This window comes from Phyllobates terribilis, unplaced genomic scaffold, assembly GCF_046119375.1.
Source record: "Phyllobates terribilis strain yellow unplaced genomic scaffold, ASM4611937v1 Scaffold_9__5_contigs__length_417890890, whole genome shotgun sequence".
NCBI classification, from domain to species: domain Eukaryota; kingdom Metazoa; phylum Chordata; class Amphibia; order Anura; family Dendrobatidae; genus Phyllobates; species Phyllobates terribilis.
The window spans coordinates 95,800,780-95,819,785 of NW_027362769.1; the positions used below are offsets into that span (position 1 = coordinate 95,800,780).

At 44.5% G+C, this 19,006-nt stretch overlaps 1 protein-coding gene across 1 annotated transcript in view; it reads right to left on the bottom strand.

Moving 5' to 3' along the window:
• Nucleotides 1-19,006, bottom strand: part of ITGA4 (integrin subunit alpha 4) — a 229,014-nt gene that overhangs the window by 131,046 nt on the left and 78,962 nt on the right. Inside the window, exons 8-9 of the mRNA XM_073646796.1 lie at nucleotides 18,419-18,481; nucleotides 14,549-14,686 (exon numbers count right to left, since the gene is read on the bottom strand). Coding sequence (XP_073502897.1) covers nucleotides 14,549-14,686; nucleotides 18,419-18,481 — 201 coding nt within the window. The remainder of the gene's footprint in view (nucleotides 1-14,548; nucleotides 14,687-18,418; nucleotides 18,482-19,006) is intronic.

Here is a 19,006-nt window from a genome sequence, read left to right on the forward strand (position 1 = left end):
TAGTTAACCACCAAAATGAGTGGAAAAAGGCCTGCTGCTGGTGGAAAGGGGAATAGGCGTGTTGGGAAGGGGAAAAAAGGTTGTGTCCGTGGGGTAGGTGCAGAAGAAAGACCATCTTCCAGCCAAACTAAAATGTCTACTTCTTTTAGCGGACAATGTGATAAGATCCCTTTCTTACGGCCACGCCAATCGCTACAAATTCCAGATGAGGCACAAAAACAGCAGGTGCTTCAACGGATATCAAGTGCTCCTTTAAGTGGGCTCTCCTCCACATCAACTTCAACATCACAAATACTCCAGTCCTCAAAGGTGTCACCCAAATCGCACTTGCTTCCTCACAGCTCCCAAATCTCCAGCTGCCCGTCTGAGTATGAGGTAGAACAGATGGTTGAGTCTGCAGAGCTGTTTACTCATACTATAGCCTGGGAATCAGAGGTCGACTCCAGCGCTTCTGTGAATCCAGACGAGGAAATGATCTGCACTGATGCCCAGAATCTTTATGAGTCGGATCCAGGACCAGACGCAGAAGGTTCTGACCATAATGTAGACCCTCATTCCCAAACTGTAACTCCTGTTGGTGGAGACAATGAGGAAGACGATGATAAGACTCAAATACCTGATTGGAGCGACAACTTTAGTTTTTTGTCAGGGCAGGAACAGGTTGGCTCTGAGGACGACGGGTGTGATAACGCACAGGGTGATGATGATGAGGTCGGAGATCCCACTTACTGTCAACCCACAGTCAGCCAAGAGATGAGGTCAGCAGAGGAGGTGGAGGAAGATGCTAGTGACGACGAGGTCAGGTTGCGCCTTCCTGGACAGAGACGTAGTACTGGAAGCACGTCAACAACTGCATCCTCAAACACAACTCTGCCTCTCACCACAAGTCGTGGTGGCTCTTCAGGTCGCATGGGTGCTAAGCCTTGCATAGCCTGGGAATTTTTTCAGATCGATAAAGATGACCCAACTCGTGTTATCTGTAACATTTGTCAGCAAAAGCTAAGTAGAGGCCAAAAAATACATAGTTTGAGTACTTCATGCATGAACCGGCACATGGACATGAAGCATAAGTTGCAGTGGGAAGCTCAGTGTGCTACAATGCGGTCTAGCCGGCCGGGCCAACCACCGTCTGCCATATCTTGTGCATCCGCGGCCTCTTCATCCTCTGTGACTGGGGGGACAGCAGTCACACCTGTTTTGGGGCGCAGACCTGCCACCTCTTTACCCGCAACAGCCAGCGTGATTGGCAGGTCATCATTTTCTTTGGAGGTGGTAACAGCAGCTGGTGTTGAGCGCTGTCCGACATCGATAGCACCACCTTTGGATCAAGGCAACCTAACATGTCCGCCTGCATCTTCCTCACAGACCGGCAGCTTGCCGGGGACACCCTTATCAACCCCGTCTAAGCACAATAGCCAGCCATCGGTCCCTCAGATGTGGACAAGTAAAAGACCATTTCCTCCTAGCCATGAGAAAGCTAAGAGGTTGAATTTCACCATCTGCAAGCTCTTGGCTACAGAAATGCTGCCTTTCCGCCTGGTGGACACAGAGGATTTTCGAGACCTTATGTCCGTCGCAGTGCCCCAGTACCAGATGCCCAGTCGGCACTACTTCTCAAAGAAAGGTGTGCCTGCGCTCCACCAGCATGTCGCACACAACATCACCGCTTCTTTGAGAAACTCTGTGTGTGACAGGGTGCATTTCACCACAGACACTTGGACGAGTAGGCATGGACAGGGGCGTTACATGTCGCTGACTGGGCACTGGGTAACTATGGTGACAGCAGGACAAGGGGCTGCTGTCCAAGTCTTGCCGTCCCCACGAGTTGTGCGTCAATCCTCTTTATGTCATTTTTCCTCCACTGCTTCTGCCTCCTCAACCTCCTCTCGGTCTTCCACCTGCACCCAAAGGCTGTCTGGTCATGCCACAAGCTTTCTAACTGCGCAGAAGGGATCCTGCACACCTCCTTACTATGCTGGCAGTAGGGCTCAACGTCATCAGGCGGTTTTTACATTGAAATGTCTGGGAAATGTGAGTCACACAGCTGAGGAGTTGTGGTCAGCTCTGGAGAACCAATTTCATGAATGGTTGTCTCCACTGGACCTGAAACCAGGGAAGGCCGTGTGCGACAATGCTGCAAACCTGGGTGCGGCCCTTCGCCGGGGCAATGTCACACACGTGCCTTGTATGGCTCACGTGTTGAACCTGGTTGTCCAGCAATTTTTAGCCCACTATCCCAGACTAGATGGCCTTCTGCAGAGGGCACGGTCGCTGTGTGCTCACTTCCGCCGTTCGCATCCCGCAGCTCAGCGACTTACATCTCTACAGAAGTCGTTGGGCCTGCCACTTCACCGGCTAAAATGCGATGTGCCTACCCGGTGGAATTCAACTCTGCACATGTTGCAGCGACTGTGGCAGCACCGACAAGCCCTGGTGCAATACGTTCTGACGTATAGCCTGGGCCAACGAGATTCAGAGGTGGGGCAAATCACGCTGGAGGAGTGGTCTCAGATCAGGGACCTATGCACCCTTCTGCACAGTTTTGAAATGGCGACGAAGATGTTTAGTGCTGACGATGCCATTATCAGCATGACTATTCCGGTGATTTACATGTTGGAGCACATGTTAAACAGAATTCGGAGTCAGGTGGTGGCACAAGAGGAGGTGGAGGAAGTAGAGGAGGAGGAGTTGTATGCGGAAGGGCTAACATCTGCAAGGTCCAGACGGTCGGCAGCACCAAGGCGGCAGGCATGTGAGGGTGGGGGAGATGATTTTACCAGGGCGCATGGTAGCAGCCAAACTAGTGAGGAAGGTGCAGGAGCCCAGGAAGAAGTGGAGGACGAACTGATGGAAGACTCATCAGATGAGGGAGACCTTGATCACATTTCTGTTGTGCGAGGTTGGGGGGAGAGGACAGAGGAAGGAAGCATGATTGCTACCTCGCCACCAACACAACAGGGACTTGGTGCTCCTGGATGCGCAACACACATGAGTGCCTTCTTGCTGCACTACCTGCAACATGACCCTCGAATTGTGAGAATTAGAAATAATCCTGACTACTGGGTTGCCACACTGTTAGATCCCCGGTACAAAAGTAAATTTGCAGAAATTATTCCTGCCATAGAAAGGGATGCACGCATGCAGGAGTATCAGCAGAGACTGTTGCAGAATCTTACATGTGCTTTTCCACAAAATACCAGTGGTGCACGTAGTGAATCTCACAGTTCCAACTTGCCAACCGTGGGACCGTCAAGTGTTCAGCACTCAAACCGTAACAGAACCACAGTATCTGCTGGTAACATCAATTTTACGGAATCATTTCACCACTGTTTTAGCCCATCCTTTGCAAGGCCACAGGAGACAAGAAGTCTGACACATAGTCAACGCCTAGAGACGATGGTACAGGAGTATCTCCAAGTAAACATTGAAGCCACGACTGTGTCACTGGACCCTTGCTCTTTTTGGGCTTCCAATCTGGATAAATGGCCGGAGCTAGCCACTTACGCCTTGGAGATCTTGTCATGCCCCGCAGCCAGCGTTCTGTCTGAACGTGTGTTCAGCGCTGCTGGTGGTGTGCTGACAGATAAGCGCACGCGGCTCTCCACTGATAATGTAGACAGACTCACGTTCATAAAGATGAACAAATCATGGATCCGAAACGACTTTTCTACCCCTGTGTCATCCTGGGGAGAGTAAAAGCTTGATGATTGGTTAAAATCACCCTACCAACCGTTTTAAGCTTTCAAATTACTAATCATGTTTATCTGTATCTTGACTGGAAAATAATTTGGGCTTTGTAGCAGTGTGCAGCACTGATCCTATTAGGCCATCTATAATAAGCTTCACCAGATTTAAAATTAAAAATAATTTTTAGCTGCATCTAGCCCGGAAAATAATTTTGGGGCTCCGAGATGCGCAAGACACATAAGTGCCTTCTTGCTGCACTACCTGCAGCATGACCCTCATATTGTCAGAATTCGAAGTAATCATGACTACTGGGTTGCCACACTCTTAGATCCCCCAAACTTTTCGATCAACCTTTTCATTTTAATAAAGACCAAAAAAATGGTCATTTTTGAAATTATAAGCATTAGCAGGTTGTTAGAAACTGAAATCAAACAGTTTTCAACTCAAAACTTTATTCTAGGTGATGTTACATTTTCACATAGGACCCCTTGTTCGAAAGGAGCTTCTGAACTCTCTCGTCCATTGAATTTGTCAGGTTTTGGATGGTTTCTGCTTCAATTGTTTTGCATGAGGACAGAATACCCTCCCAGAGCTGTTGCTTAGATGTGAACTGCCTCCCGCCATCATAGACACTCCTTTTAATGATGCTCCAAAGGTTCTGAATGGGGTACAGGTCAGGGGAGCATGGGGGTCACACCATAAGTTTGTCCCCTTTTATGCCCATATCAGCCAGAGATGCAGATGTTTTATGTGCAGCATGAGATGGTGCATTATCATGCAGAAAAATGATCTTGCTGTGAAATACACGGTTCTTCTTCTTGAACCATGGCAGGAAGTGCTGTTTGAGAAAATCCACATACATTATGGAGTTCATCTTTAGCGCCTTCAGGGATCCTAAAGGGGCCGACAATCTCTCTCCCCATGATTCCAGCCCAAAACATTACTCCACCTCCTCCTTGTTGGCGCTGTAGCCGTGTTTGCGTGGGGTGTCCATCAACCAGCCATCCTCCACTCCATTCATCTGGACCATCGAGCGCTGCACGGCACTCATCCGTGAACAAAACAGTTTTGAAATCAGTCTTCATGTAATGTTTGGCCCACTGGAGCCGTTTCTGCTTGTGTGAAGTGGATAGAGGAGGTCGACAGGATGGCATATGCACAGCTGCAAACCTCTGAAGGACCCTGCATCTTGTTGTTCGGGGGACGTTGGAGGCACAAGCAGCTTCAAAAACTTGTCTGCTGCTATGACAAGGCTTTTTTGCCGCTGCTGTTTCAACCTGACGTAATTGCCTGTAGGAAAGAGTCCTCAATTTGCCCTTATCAGCACGCACACGTGTGTACTGTGAATCAGCTACATACTTCTTGATTGCCAAGACACTTCATCCTGATCATCGCACAATGTTGATTGTAGTCATGCCTTGACCTAAACACTCCACAATTTGTTGCTTCTCAGCAGCCGACACATCCTTTTTCTTTCCCATTTTGGCAGAAAATGTAGGCTGCTTAATAATGTGAGAGAGCCTTCTTAAGTAGTCTTGCCTTTCATTGGACACACCTGCCAAACTAATTAGCACAGGTGTCTGCAATTGCTTACAGTGATATAAAGAGCCCTGACACACATCACCATCAATGAGTTTAACTGACAAACAAACAAATTCTTCCCTTATCACTCCTAAACACTTTTTGCATAATAATTTGGAACGCGGTGTACATGTGCTTTTCCACAAAACACCAGTGGTTCACGTAGTGAATCTTACAGTTCTAACTTGACAACCGTGGTCTGTATGGAATTGTTCAATAAAGGGCCCAAAATTAAGATAACATAGATGGGAGAGGTCTCTATGAATAGGAATTCCTAAGTATTTGATACCCTGTGAGGGCCAGGCAAAGGGAAAGTTGGACTGGATGGAATCCTATATGGATTTAGGGAGGGAGACATCGAGGGCCTCAGACTTCGCTGCATTGATTTTAAAATTTTACCATGTAACAAAGTGATCTATTTCAGCCATAACAGCAGGGATGGATATATGTGATTGAGTGATATATACTAGGACATCATCAGCAAATAGAGAGCACTTGTACTCGGTGCCTCCCACCTCAATCCACCTAATATTGGGGTTATGGCGAATTGATGAGAGCAGGTGCTCCGTCACTAGGATGTATAAGAGAGGGGACAGAGGACATCCCTGCCTTGTCCCATTGGTGATTGTGAAAGGTGATGAAAATGTTCTGACGCACCCCCTGGGCCTTGGGACACCCGGAGCCGGACCCTTTTTGGTGGATGCTGGTGGTTGTAGTCTTCGTGGCGGCGATCCGGTTCCGTGGCTCAGGGAGGTCAAACCAGTGGCGGAACTATTTATGTGGTTTTGATGTTTAAATGTCCGACTACGCCACCCGTGGATTGCGGTCAGAGTGAACCGCCGCTACAGGGCAGACCGCTAAGGCTGGTGTTGTGGGTGCAGCAGAGCGTAGCATAACTCCCCACGGGAGGAGTATAGCCTCAGGGCAGTGTATGCGGAGGATGGGGGTGATGGTGCAGGGCAGCAGCAGTAACGACACGGAGTCAGTGATGCAGTTCAGGGCCTTTACTCACAGTTCTTATTATCCAGACCACGTCTGCAGGTAACGGCTGCCCACGTCGTACTGTGCTCACCAGGTGAGGGGCTCAGACAACTCCCAGATAACTTTGGAGCGCTTCACAGGACCCCCTTTGTGTGTCCTTTGTCTGGCCTTTCTTACCAACACTTCTGTCCGGCTGCCTCGGGCCTCCTCTTGGTAAACTTGGCGCCAGTTTCCCTGACCCTATGTGGTGCCTTCCTAGCGGGTGGAGCAAGGGGCTGCGCCACATAAAATGTCAGAGCCTCCGGTTTCTAGCTGAGGGTCGTTTCCTGCCTCCACTAGTTCGGGGACCGGTCTCCCCCTTTGGCCTGACCCCTCCACGCAGGTGGATTCGGGCGTGCGGTGGCGACTCGCCCGTCCGCACCCCTGGGATCCCTTCATTCCTCGTTCCTGGAGCCTTCTCCGCTCCTCTTCCTTCCTTCTCCCTCTTGCAGGCCTGGGCCTCTGTTACTAGGCCCGCCTCCGGAGCAGAGCTCATGCAGAGCCCCTGCTCCCTGCCACTTCTGCTCAGACTTCTCTGCACTGAACTAAGATGGTGCCCACCTTTTATACTCCCTTCTCAATGCACCCAGGAACTGCTTCCTCCCTGCTCCTGCACTGCAGGGTTCTCCTTCCTCAGTGTTCCCTCCCCCCACTCCAGCCAAGGACAGGGACTGTCGTGCCCATCTCAGGGGCATATTGGTCGCCCTGCCCCACGGCAATGTGGTGTAATGCATGCAGGTGTCGGGTCCTGATCCACACTCCATCCTTATCTGAGAGTGAGATATCACACCTCTGGGTGAGGTGCAATACGTCTGTAGCAACCGAGCCCTCGGTGCTACAGTTCCATTTATCTTCAGCCTAGGTGACGTATTGTGATACAGGGCCGTGATTTTGGCTATAAAAGGGTCCCCTAGACCCCTACCCCAAGCTTTTTAAGAGAATCATATATGGCGTGCCAGGAGACTCTATGGAATGCTTTCTCAGCATCCAACGAGAGTATCTACTTACAAATTTTTAACTGCATCTAGCCCAGGAAATACTTTGTGCCTAGTAGCAGTGTCTGCTAGTCAGCGGATTATCCCGGCTGTTAAGCAAGCTACACCACCTGTAGTTTGGACACTTAATTTTTTCAAAGGAAATGCTTCGGGACCACGGGATACTCAGTGAAGAGCATCAGGAGGCACCCCAAGGCATAGGGGCTGGGACTGGCACTAGGATGCCTTGCGGTGGACAGCCGAGCTCGATCCTTATAAAAGCTTTTTAACTGCAGCAGCTTTAGTGGACGCTACTGGAGCTGGAATTACGCGGCTGCTGGCATGAGACTTGCCCTCCAATAGATCCTTGTAAATGGATTTAAAGTGTATTCATTCAAATTAGAGGGACAATTTAAATTAAAAAGCTTAGAGCTGCCTCCACCACAGGGGGGCTCTCTCGACCCACCAGCGGACAGGCACCGGTATTGGGAGAGGGGGGCTGGCCGTCAGGGTTCACCGCGGCTCTGGCACAAACCCGGCGACACGGAGGTGGCACGGGCAGGAGCGGACTGAATGTGTCGGCTTCTCACTTTTTGGATTTTAGAAGGGCATGACATGCCTATATCTGTGTCTCCCCCTCCTTTTACTCCTCCACCTCTTTTCTTTTCGCATGACTATATGTACTTGTCACTTTTCCATGTGTTAGTTGTGTCTTCTGAGCAGTTTGTCAGCTTTTGGACACCTTTGAAGGTGTTTTCTATGTGTTTCTATGTGTTTTTGTTTGCCTGCCATTGGTTTTAACGGTGTTCGAAGGTGTTCGACGAACAGTTCGACGAACAGTTCGGCGAACACACGGGTGTTCGACGAACCGAACCGAACTCGAACACTACGGGGGTGGCTCAACACTAATTATAAGGGGGAAACAGCCTGCCTATTGGGGACATTTACCTGCCCATTGAGGACCTATGCTGCCTATTGGGGACCTATGCTGCCTATTGGGGACCTTTGCTGCCTATTGGGGATATTTACCTGCCTATTGGGGACATTTACCTGCCTATTGGGGATATTTACCTGCCTATTGGGGACCTATGCTGCCTATTGGGTACATTTACCTGCCTATTGGGGACCTATGCTGCCTATTGGGTACATTTACCTGCCTATTGGGGACCTATGCTGCCTATTGGGTACAGTTACCTACCTATTGAAATACCGGTTGATTTAACTTTACTTGTTCTTCATTTTAAATATTGTATTTGTTCCTGTATTGCTTTTTTTACTTCAAAATAAGATATGTGCAGTGCGCATAGAAATTTGTTCATAGTTTTTTTTAAAAACTATATTCCGGCCCTCCAATGGTCTGAGGGACCGTGAACTGGCCCCCTGTTTAAAAAGTTTGGGGACCCCTGGAATAGACAATAGATGGAAATTATTGGCAATTATCAAGACACACTCAAAGGAGTGGTTCTGCACGTGGGGACCACAGACCACATCTCAGTACCAATGCTTTCTGGCTGATGTTTTGGTCACTTTTGAATTATGGTTGTGCTTTCACACTCTTGGTAGCATGAGACGGACTCTACAACCCACAGAAGTTGCTCAGTTAGTGCAGCTCATCCAGGATGGCACATCAATGCGAGCTGTGGCAAGAAGGTTTGCTGTGTCTGTCAGCGTAGTGTCCAGAGGCTGGAGGCGCTACCATGAGAAAGGCCAGTACACCAGGAGACATGGAGGGGGCCGTAGGAGGGCAACAACCCAGCAGCAGGACCGCTACCTCCGCCTTTGTGCAAGGAGGAACAGGAGGAGCACTGCCAGAGCCCTGCAAAATGACCTCCAGCAGGTCACAAATGTGCATGTGTCTGCACAAACGGTTAGAAACCGACTCCATGAGGGTGGTATGAGGGCCCACTGTCCACAGATGGGGGTTGTGCTCACAGCTCAACACCGTGCAGGACGCTTGGCATTTGCCACAGAACACCAGGATTGGCAAAGTCGCCACTGGCGCCCTGTGCTCTTCACAGATGAAAGCAGGTTCACACTGAGCACATGTGACAGATGTGACAGAGTCTGGAGACGCCGTGGAGAGCGATCTGCTGCCTGCAACATCCTTCAGCATGACTGGTTTGGCAGTGGGTCAGTAATGGTGTGGGGTGGCATTTCTTTGGAGGGCCGCACAGCCCTCCACGTGCTCGCCAGAGCAGAGCTGACTGCCATTAAGTACCGAGATGAGATACTCAGACCCCTTGTGAGACCATATGCTGGTTCGGTTGGCCCTGGGTAATTCAGGACAATGCCAGACCTCATGTGGCTGGAGTGTGTCAGCAGTTCCTGCAAGATGAAGGCATTGAAGCTATGGACTGGCCCGCCCATTCCACAGACCTGAATCCGACTGAGCACATCTGGGACATCATGTCTCGCTCCATCCACCAACGTCACGTTGTACCACAGACTGTCCAGTAGTTGGCGGCTGCTTTAGTCCAGGTCTGGGAAGAGATCCCACAGGAGACCACTTGCAACCTCATCAAGAGCATGCCCAGACGTTTTAGGGAGGTCATACAGGCACGTGGAGGCCACACACAATACTGAGCCTCATTTTGACTTGTTTTAAGGACTTTACATCAAAGTTGGATCAGCCTGTAGTGTGTTTTTCCACTTTAATTTTGGGGGTGACTCCAAATCCAGGCCTCCATTGGTTAATAAATTTGATTTCCATTGATGATTTTTGTGTGATTTTGTTGTCAGCACATTCAACTTTGTACAGAACAAAGTATTCAATGAGAATATTTCATTCATTCAGATCTAGGATGTGTTATTTGAGTGTTCCCTTTATTTTTTTGAGCAGTGTATGAAGGCCTCCTGACTGAGAAGGATGGGGCAACTGGAATTTCAATACCTGTTTTTTTGTATTCAGGGGAGATAAGATATCTCTGGCTGCTTTCTTCTCTCTCCTCGTTGATAACACATGAAAGCTTGGTTGAGTTTGTTTATCGGACAGATAGCTGATGATAAACGAACACTTGGCCATCAGTTATGTCATGTAAGTTTTCTATTTTTAATGTTGCCTGGATTGAATTATTGTACACACTTATATAGTACCAAAATATTCTGCAGCACTTTACAGACATTATTATCACAGTCCCCATTGGGGCTCACAAGCTAAATTCCTTCCACACTTTTTGCATTGTGGAAGGACACTGGAGTACCCAGAGAAAACCCAAGCGAACATGAGGAGAACATACAGTACAGACCAAAAGTTTAGACACATCTTCTCATTTATAGATTTTTCTGTATTTTCATGACTATGAAAATTGTACATTCACACTGAAGGCATCAAAACTATGAATTAACACATGTGGAATTATATACTTAACAAAAAAAGTGTGAAACAACTGAAAATATGTCTTATATTCTAGGTTCTTCAAAGTAGCCACCTTTTGCTTTGATGACTGCTTTGCACACTCTTGGCATTATCTTGATGAGCTTCAAGAGGTAGTCACCGGAAATGGTCTTCCAACAATCTTGAAGGAGTTCCCAGATATGCTTAGCACTTGTTGGCCCTTTGGCCTTCACTCTGCAGTCCAGCTCACCCCAAACCATCTCGATCGGGTTCAGGTCTGTTGACTGTGGAGGCCAGGTCATCTGGCGAAGCACCCCATCACTCTCTATCTTGGTCAAATAGCCCTTACACAGCCTGGAGGTGTGTTTGGGGTCATTGTCCTGTTGAAAAATAAATGACGGTCCAACTAAACGCAAACCGGATGGAATAGCATTCCACTGCAAGATGCTGTGGTAGCCATGCTGGTTCAGTATGCCTTCAATTTTGAATAAATCCCCAACAGTGTCACCAGCAAAGCACCCCCACACCATCACACCTCCTCCTCCATGCTTCACGGTGGGAACCAGGCATGTAGAGTCCATCCGTTCACCTTTTCTCCGTCGCACAAAAATACGGTGGCTGGAACCAAAGATCTCAAATTTGGACTCATCAGACCAAAGCACAGATTTCCACTGGTCTAATGTCCATTCCTTGTGTTCTTTAGCCCAAACTTGTCTCTTCTGCTTGTTGCCTGTCCTTAGCAGTGGTTTCCTAGCAGCTATTTTACCATGAAGGCCTGCTGCACAAACTCTCCTCTTAACAGTTGTTGTAGAGATGTGTCTGCTGCTAGAAATCTGTGTGGCATTGACCTGGTCTCTAATCTGAGCTGCTGTTAACCTGCGATTTCTGAGGCTGGTGACTCAGATAAACTTATCCTCAGCAGCAGAGGTGACTCTTGGTCTTCCTTTCCTGGGGTGGTCCTCATGTGAGCCAGTTTCTTTGTAGTGCTTGATGGTTTTTGCAACTGTACTTGGGGACACTTTCAAAGTTTGCCCAATTTTTCAGACTGACTGACCTTCATTTCTTAAAGTAATGATGGCCACTCGTTTTTCTTTACTTAGCTGATTTTTTCTTGCCATAATACAAATTCTAACAGTCTATTCAGTAGGACTATCAGCTGTGTATCCACCTGACTTCTGCACAACACAACTGATGGTCCCAACCCCATTTATAAGGCAAGAAATCCCACTTATTAAACCTGGCAGGCACACCTGTGAAGTGAAAATCATTTCCGGTGACTACCTCTTGAAGCTCATCAAGAGAATGCCAAGAGTGTGCAAAGCAGTCATCAAAGCAAAAGGTGGCTACTTTGAAGAACCTAGGATATAAGACATATTTTCAGCTGTTTCACACTTTTTTGTTAAGTATATAATTCCACGTGTGTTAATTCATAGTTTTGATGCCTTCAGTGTAATTGTACAATTTTCAAAGTCATAAAAATACAGAAAAATCTTTAATTGAGAAGGTGTGTCCAAACTTTTGGTCTGTACTGTACATATTACTTGGAGATGTTGTCCTTGGTTGGATTTAAACTAAGGTTCCCAGGGATTTAAAGTAACAGGGATAACCATTGAACCACTGTGTTATCCACTTTGACACAATAATGATCGGGAAGGTGTTGTGGAATTCACAATCCAGAACAGCTCTATGCGCCCAGTGGAGATCAATGGAGATGAGCCATTTGTCATTGTATTACATTGATATGATACTATGATGGCGCTGCTGACAAGAAATGGGCGACATATGGGAAGTAATCATACAGACCTGATAGGATAGTACAGCAGTTTATTTCTGAGCCATGGTCTTTTTGGTTTCAGCAGACTTTATAGCTGTCTAGATGCAGGTGACAGTGTTCTGTGTGAAGATTAGGGAAAGTTGCCCCTTAAGTATGACCTACTGTATAAAACATGGGAGACTGAAGATGGAAAATTGTTCTACTGTAATGGAAAACCATTGGTGTCCAGATGATATAAAAGTACCAAAATGAGTGGTTCTGAACAAAATGAACACTTTGTATAAATATCTATTCGAATGGGATATTTTCATACTTGGCATGTTTTCAGGATATGTCCTAAATGCCTGGTTAGTGCGGGTCCCACTTCGTGAACCTTCACATATTAGTAGAACAAAGGTCTGCTATTTCCCATTCACTATGTCCACGCCAAAGCATTTTCCATATAAATCAACAGAGTGGTGGGGTCAATCGTCCTTACGTGATGCCATTTCCATCGAAGTTTATGACAATTACCGATAAGAACTAAGCAAGCAACGCCTTAAATGTATGAATACGTCTCAAAATAAAAGGAAAGGTTGCTTGTATGACTTTTTCCTTTTACGCTACTAGTATGATGAGGCAAAATACTTTTTAGTGAGGAAAATGTAAATTTAGAGCACACTTACAACAAATTGAGCACATTGCCATAATGAGCATTTTAGCACAATTTTTTTTTTAATTTTTAGCTCCAGTGACAGTTGTATGTGTCAATTATTCCCATGTGTAATATATATGTGCAAATGTCATTAGCAGCTATTTTCTACATGTGAAATGATCCTCGGGAATCAGTCTGACTGTGATGTGTATCATCATATTGCAGATTAGATAAAATCTATAGAAAAGTTCACTTATCCAATTTTATATTCCAGTTACAGCTTAGCTTCCTTTTTGTCTGTAATATTTTTTGGTTAAAGGCAAATAACAGGAACATTGGGAAGTCTGGTTTATTGGTTACGCCCATTAGTTCATAGTGCACTGTGCCCTCGGCAATTATCACTATGTCATAAACACTAGGACAGCAGACGTTCTGTATATGCACTTTCTATTTTAGGATTTCTTCTATAAACCAGTGATGCGCACAGTTTTATGAGTCTAAAAAGAAGGAGTTTGTGTGTTAATTAACTACGGTACCCCAAATAGTTTCTAAATTTGCAAATCAGACCAGTGCTAATATATAGTTTCATCATATATTATTTTACAACTTTATGCTCTGAGCCTGCATCCATGTGTATAGGATATATCTACAATTGTGGCCAAACATTTTGAGACTCACACCAATTTTTGATTTCACATAGTTTGATGCTTTAGTGTTTTTAGTAAGACATTTCTTGACCCTTATTTTTCAAAACTTCTGCAATTCACCCTTCTTATACAAGACTTCTATGATTCATCTTGGATATCGGCTTCTGGACCAAATCCTGAATGATGACTGCCCATTGATGTCTAATCAATGCTTGGAATTTATCACAAATTCTGTGTTTTTGTCCACTCACTTTTTGAGGGTTGACCACAGGTTTTCAATGGAGTTGACATCTGGAGAATTTCCTGGTCATGGACCCAAAAATGTAAAGTTTTTGTTCATCACAAATCCACTTAGTAATCACTTTTGCCTTGTGACCTGGTGCTTCATCATGGTCCATCCAGGTTGTGGTCCCAAAGTTGAAATCTAGCGTGCCAGGGCGAATTACAGAAGTCTTGAAAAATACGGGCCAACGCTGTAAATATTGGGTCTTTGGATAAACTTTGTTTGTCAATAAAAGTTTAAAAAGTTATGAAATGTTGATAATTATACTTCAACAACCATAGAAATATCCGACTAACAGATCAAAAAACACTGCGCAGCAAACTACATGTAAACAAACTTTGTTTCAGTCTCAAAACTTTTGGCTATGACCGTACAGATATTCCTGGATCAATATATGAATATATGTCAAAACCAATCAGCACCTCCAAAGTAATGATGCGTTTTAATAAACTGTATGGCTGAAAATCAATAAAATCATATTCCTGGATCTTATCTGGGATCCTGACCTGCAAGTTATACTCCAAACATTAATAATGAACTTACAACAAAATCCTATCTTTTATGATACAAGCAGTATAAACAATATGTAAAAAAAAACAAAATCAACGACTCACTTCTCCATTGTTCATGTAGACGTAGACTCTCCCTTCCTCTCGCACTGTGCTCTCCATTGGTGCTCCGACAAGCAAGTCTGACAGTCCATCACCATTTAAGTCCACGGCACACACAGAAGCCCCAAAGTATGAACCAAGCTGGGGATAGAGATCTATAGTATAAGTGTCATACAGGATGAGCTATATATACACATAAATATATAGCTTTGCATTTTCCATTTCATTTGCAAAACTTCTAATTTGCATTTTTCCTTTTATCCATTTAGTAGCTAGCAAGCATTAGCAACCAAGTCTGTAATTTAATCGATCCATATAAATTATAGAGGTGAACATCACTAACAATGATGTACTGTATATCGCTAACCATATGGCACCAGAGGTTTGGCAGTGTAACAATCTTGTATTTCTATTGCTTAGCTGTGAATGAGGTTGTTAATGAGTGCGGCATCCTAAATATGTGTCGGTTAAAACTGCTGAAATGTTATAACATTATCTGTAAAGCTATTCACTGGTTATGTAGTTTAAAGGGACATAGACTTCAGAAACTCTCGTTCTGTATTAGGTCTACTGATATGTAAAGCAATAGTTCTCTTATATACTAATATTACCTTGTTCTTTTTTTTTTGCAAATTTTTGTGGGGGTACATTTTTCTTTTTCCACCAATTGTTTTTGATTTATCGGTTTTCCACCTTTTCTCAGCCCATCAAAGAATAAAATAGCTGGCACCGTTCAATCTCGCATACCTTGAATCAGCGTCATGAAACAAATTGCAGCTTGCAAGCGCCAGGATCAACAGGTGCTCTAACCGGAGACTTCAAAATCTTATGAAGTCGAGAAGGTAGGAGAAAGGTTGGCACTCTGAATTTCCTTAAAAACTCTTCTTTATTTTCGCAATTTTGAAACATGGATGCAGGATAGCGGGTCACCATCAGGACAATGGCCGTTTTGCATCTAACTGACACTTCAACGGGACCCGTTGAAGCGTCGGTTAGACGCAAAACGGCCGATGTCCTGAAGGTGATCCGCTCCCCTGTATCCATGTTTTAAAATTGCGAAAATAAAGAAGAGTTTTTAAGGTCCCATTGGACCCACTGAAGCATCGGTTAGATGCGAATCAGCCATTTTAAGGTCCCGTTGGACCCGTTGAAGCGTCAGTCAGACGCGAAACGGCTGATGTCCTGATAGTGATCCGCTCCCTTGAATCCATGTTTTAAAATTGTGAAATTAAAGAATAGTTTTTAAGGTCCCAATGGACCCATTGAAGCGTCAGTTAGATGCAAAATGGCCATTTTAAGGTCCCGTTGGACCCGTTGAAGCGTCGGTTTGACGCAAAACAGTCATCGTCCTGATGGAGACCTGCTCCCCTGCACCATGTTTTAAAATTGCAAAAATAAAGAAGAGTTTTTAAGGAAATTCAGAGTGTCAACCTTTCTCCTATCTTCTCGACTTTTCTCTGCCCAAGCACAGTCTGGCATTGCATTTGGCGGGTGCGCCCCAAGCTATACTGGTTAGACTGGTTTCGCAAAGAGGAATAATTTTTGAATTTTTGAATCAGATTTTCATCAGTGTTTGGTCCGTGTGTCAGCTTTTACCATTGTTGTGTCATTAGTCTTTGTTGTGTGCAAAAAGAAAAGAGATGAAGGTTTCTCAAGCTTTCCCAATCAAACTACTGTATTAGTGGAAACCAGACAGCACTAGGGTGGATGCTATCAGTGTACTGTCTGAGTTTTTCACTGTTTTGATAGACTTGAATTGGTGACTTTTATCCCCAACTAGGATTAAATTTGGATCGGTCTCTCTTTTTTTTTTTTACACGAACCTCTGCCCAAAAAATAGGACATGTCTACACCACAATAGAATATAATAGGTATGTGTTCTGTGAAGAACATATAGACAACACATACGAGAAAATCAGACGTGTGAAAGGGGCCGTAATCTGACCAATATACTAGCTTAGTAAACCCGTCCACATGTTAGATCATCACACAGTAAAAGATTGATCTGATCGCAAATATTTCCTATCACAATCCTAGTAATGGAAATAAGCAGCTTTTACTTATTGGTCCAGTTTGATATAAAATTACATTAGATTTTGGAATAGCAATTAGCAGGTAAAGTATTTTAATGTGTTGTAAGTTAAAAAATGAATGGATCTAGTTCCAGTTTAGTTGAACCTTTATCTGCAATTTTGTTTTTCAAGTGGAATGAAAAAACAACAGGAACATCTCACTTGGCAGAACTGGAGTTTATTGGTTGCGCCAACTAGTTTATAAGGCACTATGTCCTCAAACAACTCTGTGGGAAACCCCATTTCAGAAGGAGCAAGTACACAGGAATGTAGAGTCAAGACCAGCTTCAGGGACATTAGCAGAGAAAACTCACAAAGTTCTTGGTTATAAGGAAGAACATGTCACTTACCATCAGACATCCTACAAGAATTAGAACATGGTTCCCACTATGTAAAAATAAATTCCTAATATTCCCCATGGGACTTTGCTTCCTATGTACATTTCCAGACTACGATTGTTGTGGTAATAGTGGTTGGATATATGGTGAGAGAATTGTAAAACAAGCTGGAATCAATCATTTTGACTATTTACAAACTGTTATTCATTTTTCATCACGATCCATTATATATTACTGTCCAAAGTAAGACGATATATTTTAGTACCCCAGAAGGACATCTTTCAATGAATCAATAGAGATTTCTTTTTAAACTTAAAGGGTTATTCCCATCTTTAAGATCCTATCCCAATAAGTAGTAGGAATAATAATAATAATATAATAATAATAATAATAGCAAATACCTTCAATTAGAAATGTAGTATAGTTTTTCTGATTTGCGATGTTTTTCCTCATGTGCAGGAATTGCAGGACCTTAGGTATCCAAGGTTACGACCACTAGCAACTAGCTAATTGTCACTATATCAGTGGTCGTAACCATGGATACCTAAGGTCCTGCAATGCCTGCACATGAGGAAAGAGACATAGCAAATCAGAAAAACTATACTACACTTCTAATTATAGGTATTTGCTATTACTATTACACCTACTACATATTGGGCTAAGATCTTGGAGATGGGAATACTCCTTTAAAGGTGCTGGCTTAGTATCAACATGTATTGCTAGAGATGAGCAGATCTCTATGCACAACCCTGGTCCATGTCAATGCTCTCTGCCCGTGGACAGGAGCTGTGCAAATTTCTTGAGCTTCCAGCTTCCGATGTTTGATTCGACGGCCGGCTGTGGCTTCATGTGCGGCGTGTGGTACACAGGTGATTTCTTGCTAATCATGAGCAGAGCCTGGGACCTCAGATGGTAAGGAACTTCATGCAGCTCCTGTCAACAGCCAGAGAGCACTGACCTGGGCCGGGTTCGTGTGAAGTGACCCGCTCATCTCTATATATCACCTATCCACAGGATAGGTGATAAATTTAAGATCTGATCATTACTGGTCCCAGTATTCATCATGAGGACAGGGATCCAATGTTTCCCCATTTGAACAATGTAGCGGTCTCACAAGTTCAGCACTGCTCTTTACACTGGAAGAAATAGAACTTTGCTATTTCCATCACTCCCATAGACAATTATTGGAGTTGTAATGAGAAAATACTTGACCACTCTGGGAACACGGGACATCCAGTCTCATGATTAGGAGTCACAGACAACACTGTTCTTGACTATTTCCATATGTCCTATAGTTAATCAGTGGAGCAATAGAGGAGACAAAGGATACCTGTTTGATTGGTGAAGGTCCCAGTGGTGGAACCTCTACAGATCATGCATGTATCATCTATTCTCCCGCTAAAAGCTTCCTTTATATGGACATTGACATAGAATTGATTTAATGAAAAAGTTGGAAAATGCACCTTTTTGCCTTCCGCTTCATATAATATAATCAACTGACTTCCCTCAAAGGCAAAGATGTAGACCTGAGAAAGACAAAGAAGAAAAACTACTGAGCATACTACAGAGGTCTGTATGACGGGTATAATCTTTAAAAGTTGTTACTTCACTTTTGTCATAGGATCTTTCTGTTGATCAGATATACTGTAAACTGACATACAAAAAATCTATGCAATTTCCACTTTCTAAGACATAGCTATAACACGATAAAGAACAGCAGACTGGTTAGAATATGATTTGTAAGCCATAAAGTAGAATCTTCAAGTTTTCGTTAACACGTCAGGCCGACAAAAAGAAAAAAATCAAAAATTATCCATTTTCATCCATTGGCATTTGCAGTATGTAAGGTATGAAGTACCAAAATGGAGAACAGAACATGGTGCATATGTAAGGTACAAATGGAAATGTGAATTACTTCATTGACCTTAATATGGATTCAGTGTTGGACTAGGGCAGCAAAGGTCCACCAATAAGATTGACTCTGGCGGACCACTGTTAAGCTACAAGCAAAAGTTTCTTTGCCCTCCATTCACAAATTTAGCTATGAATGT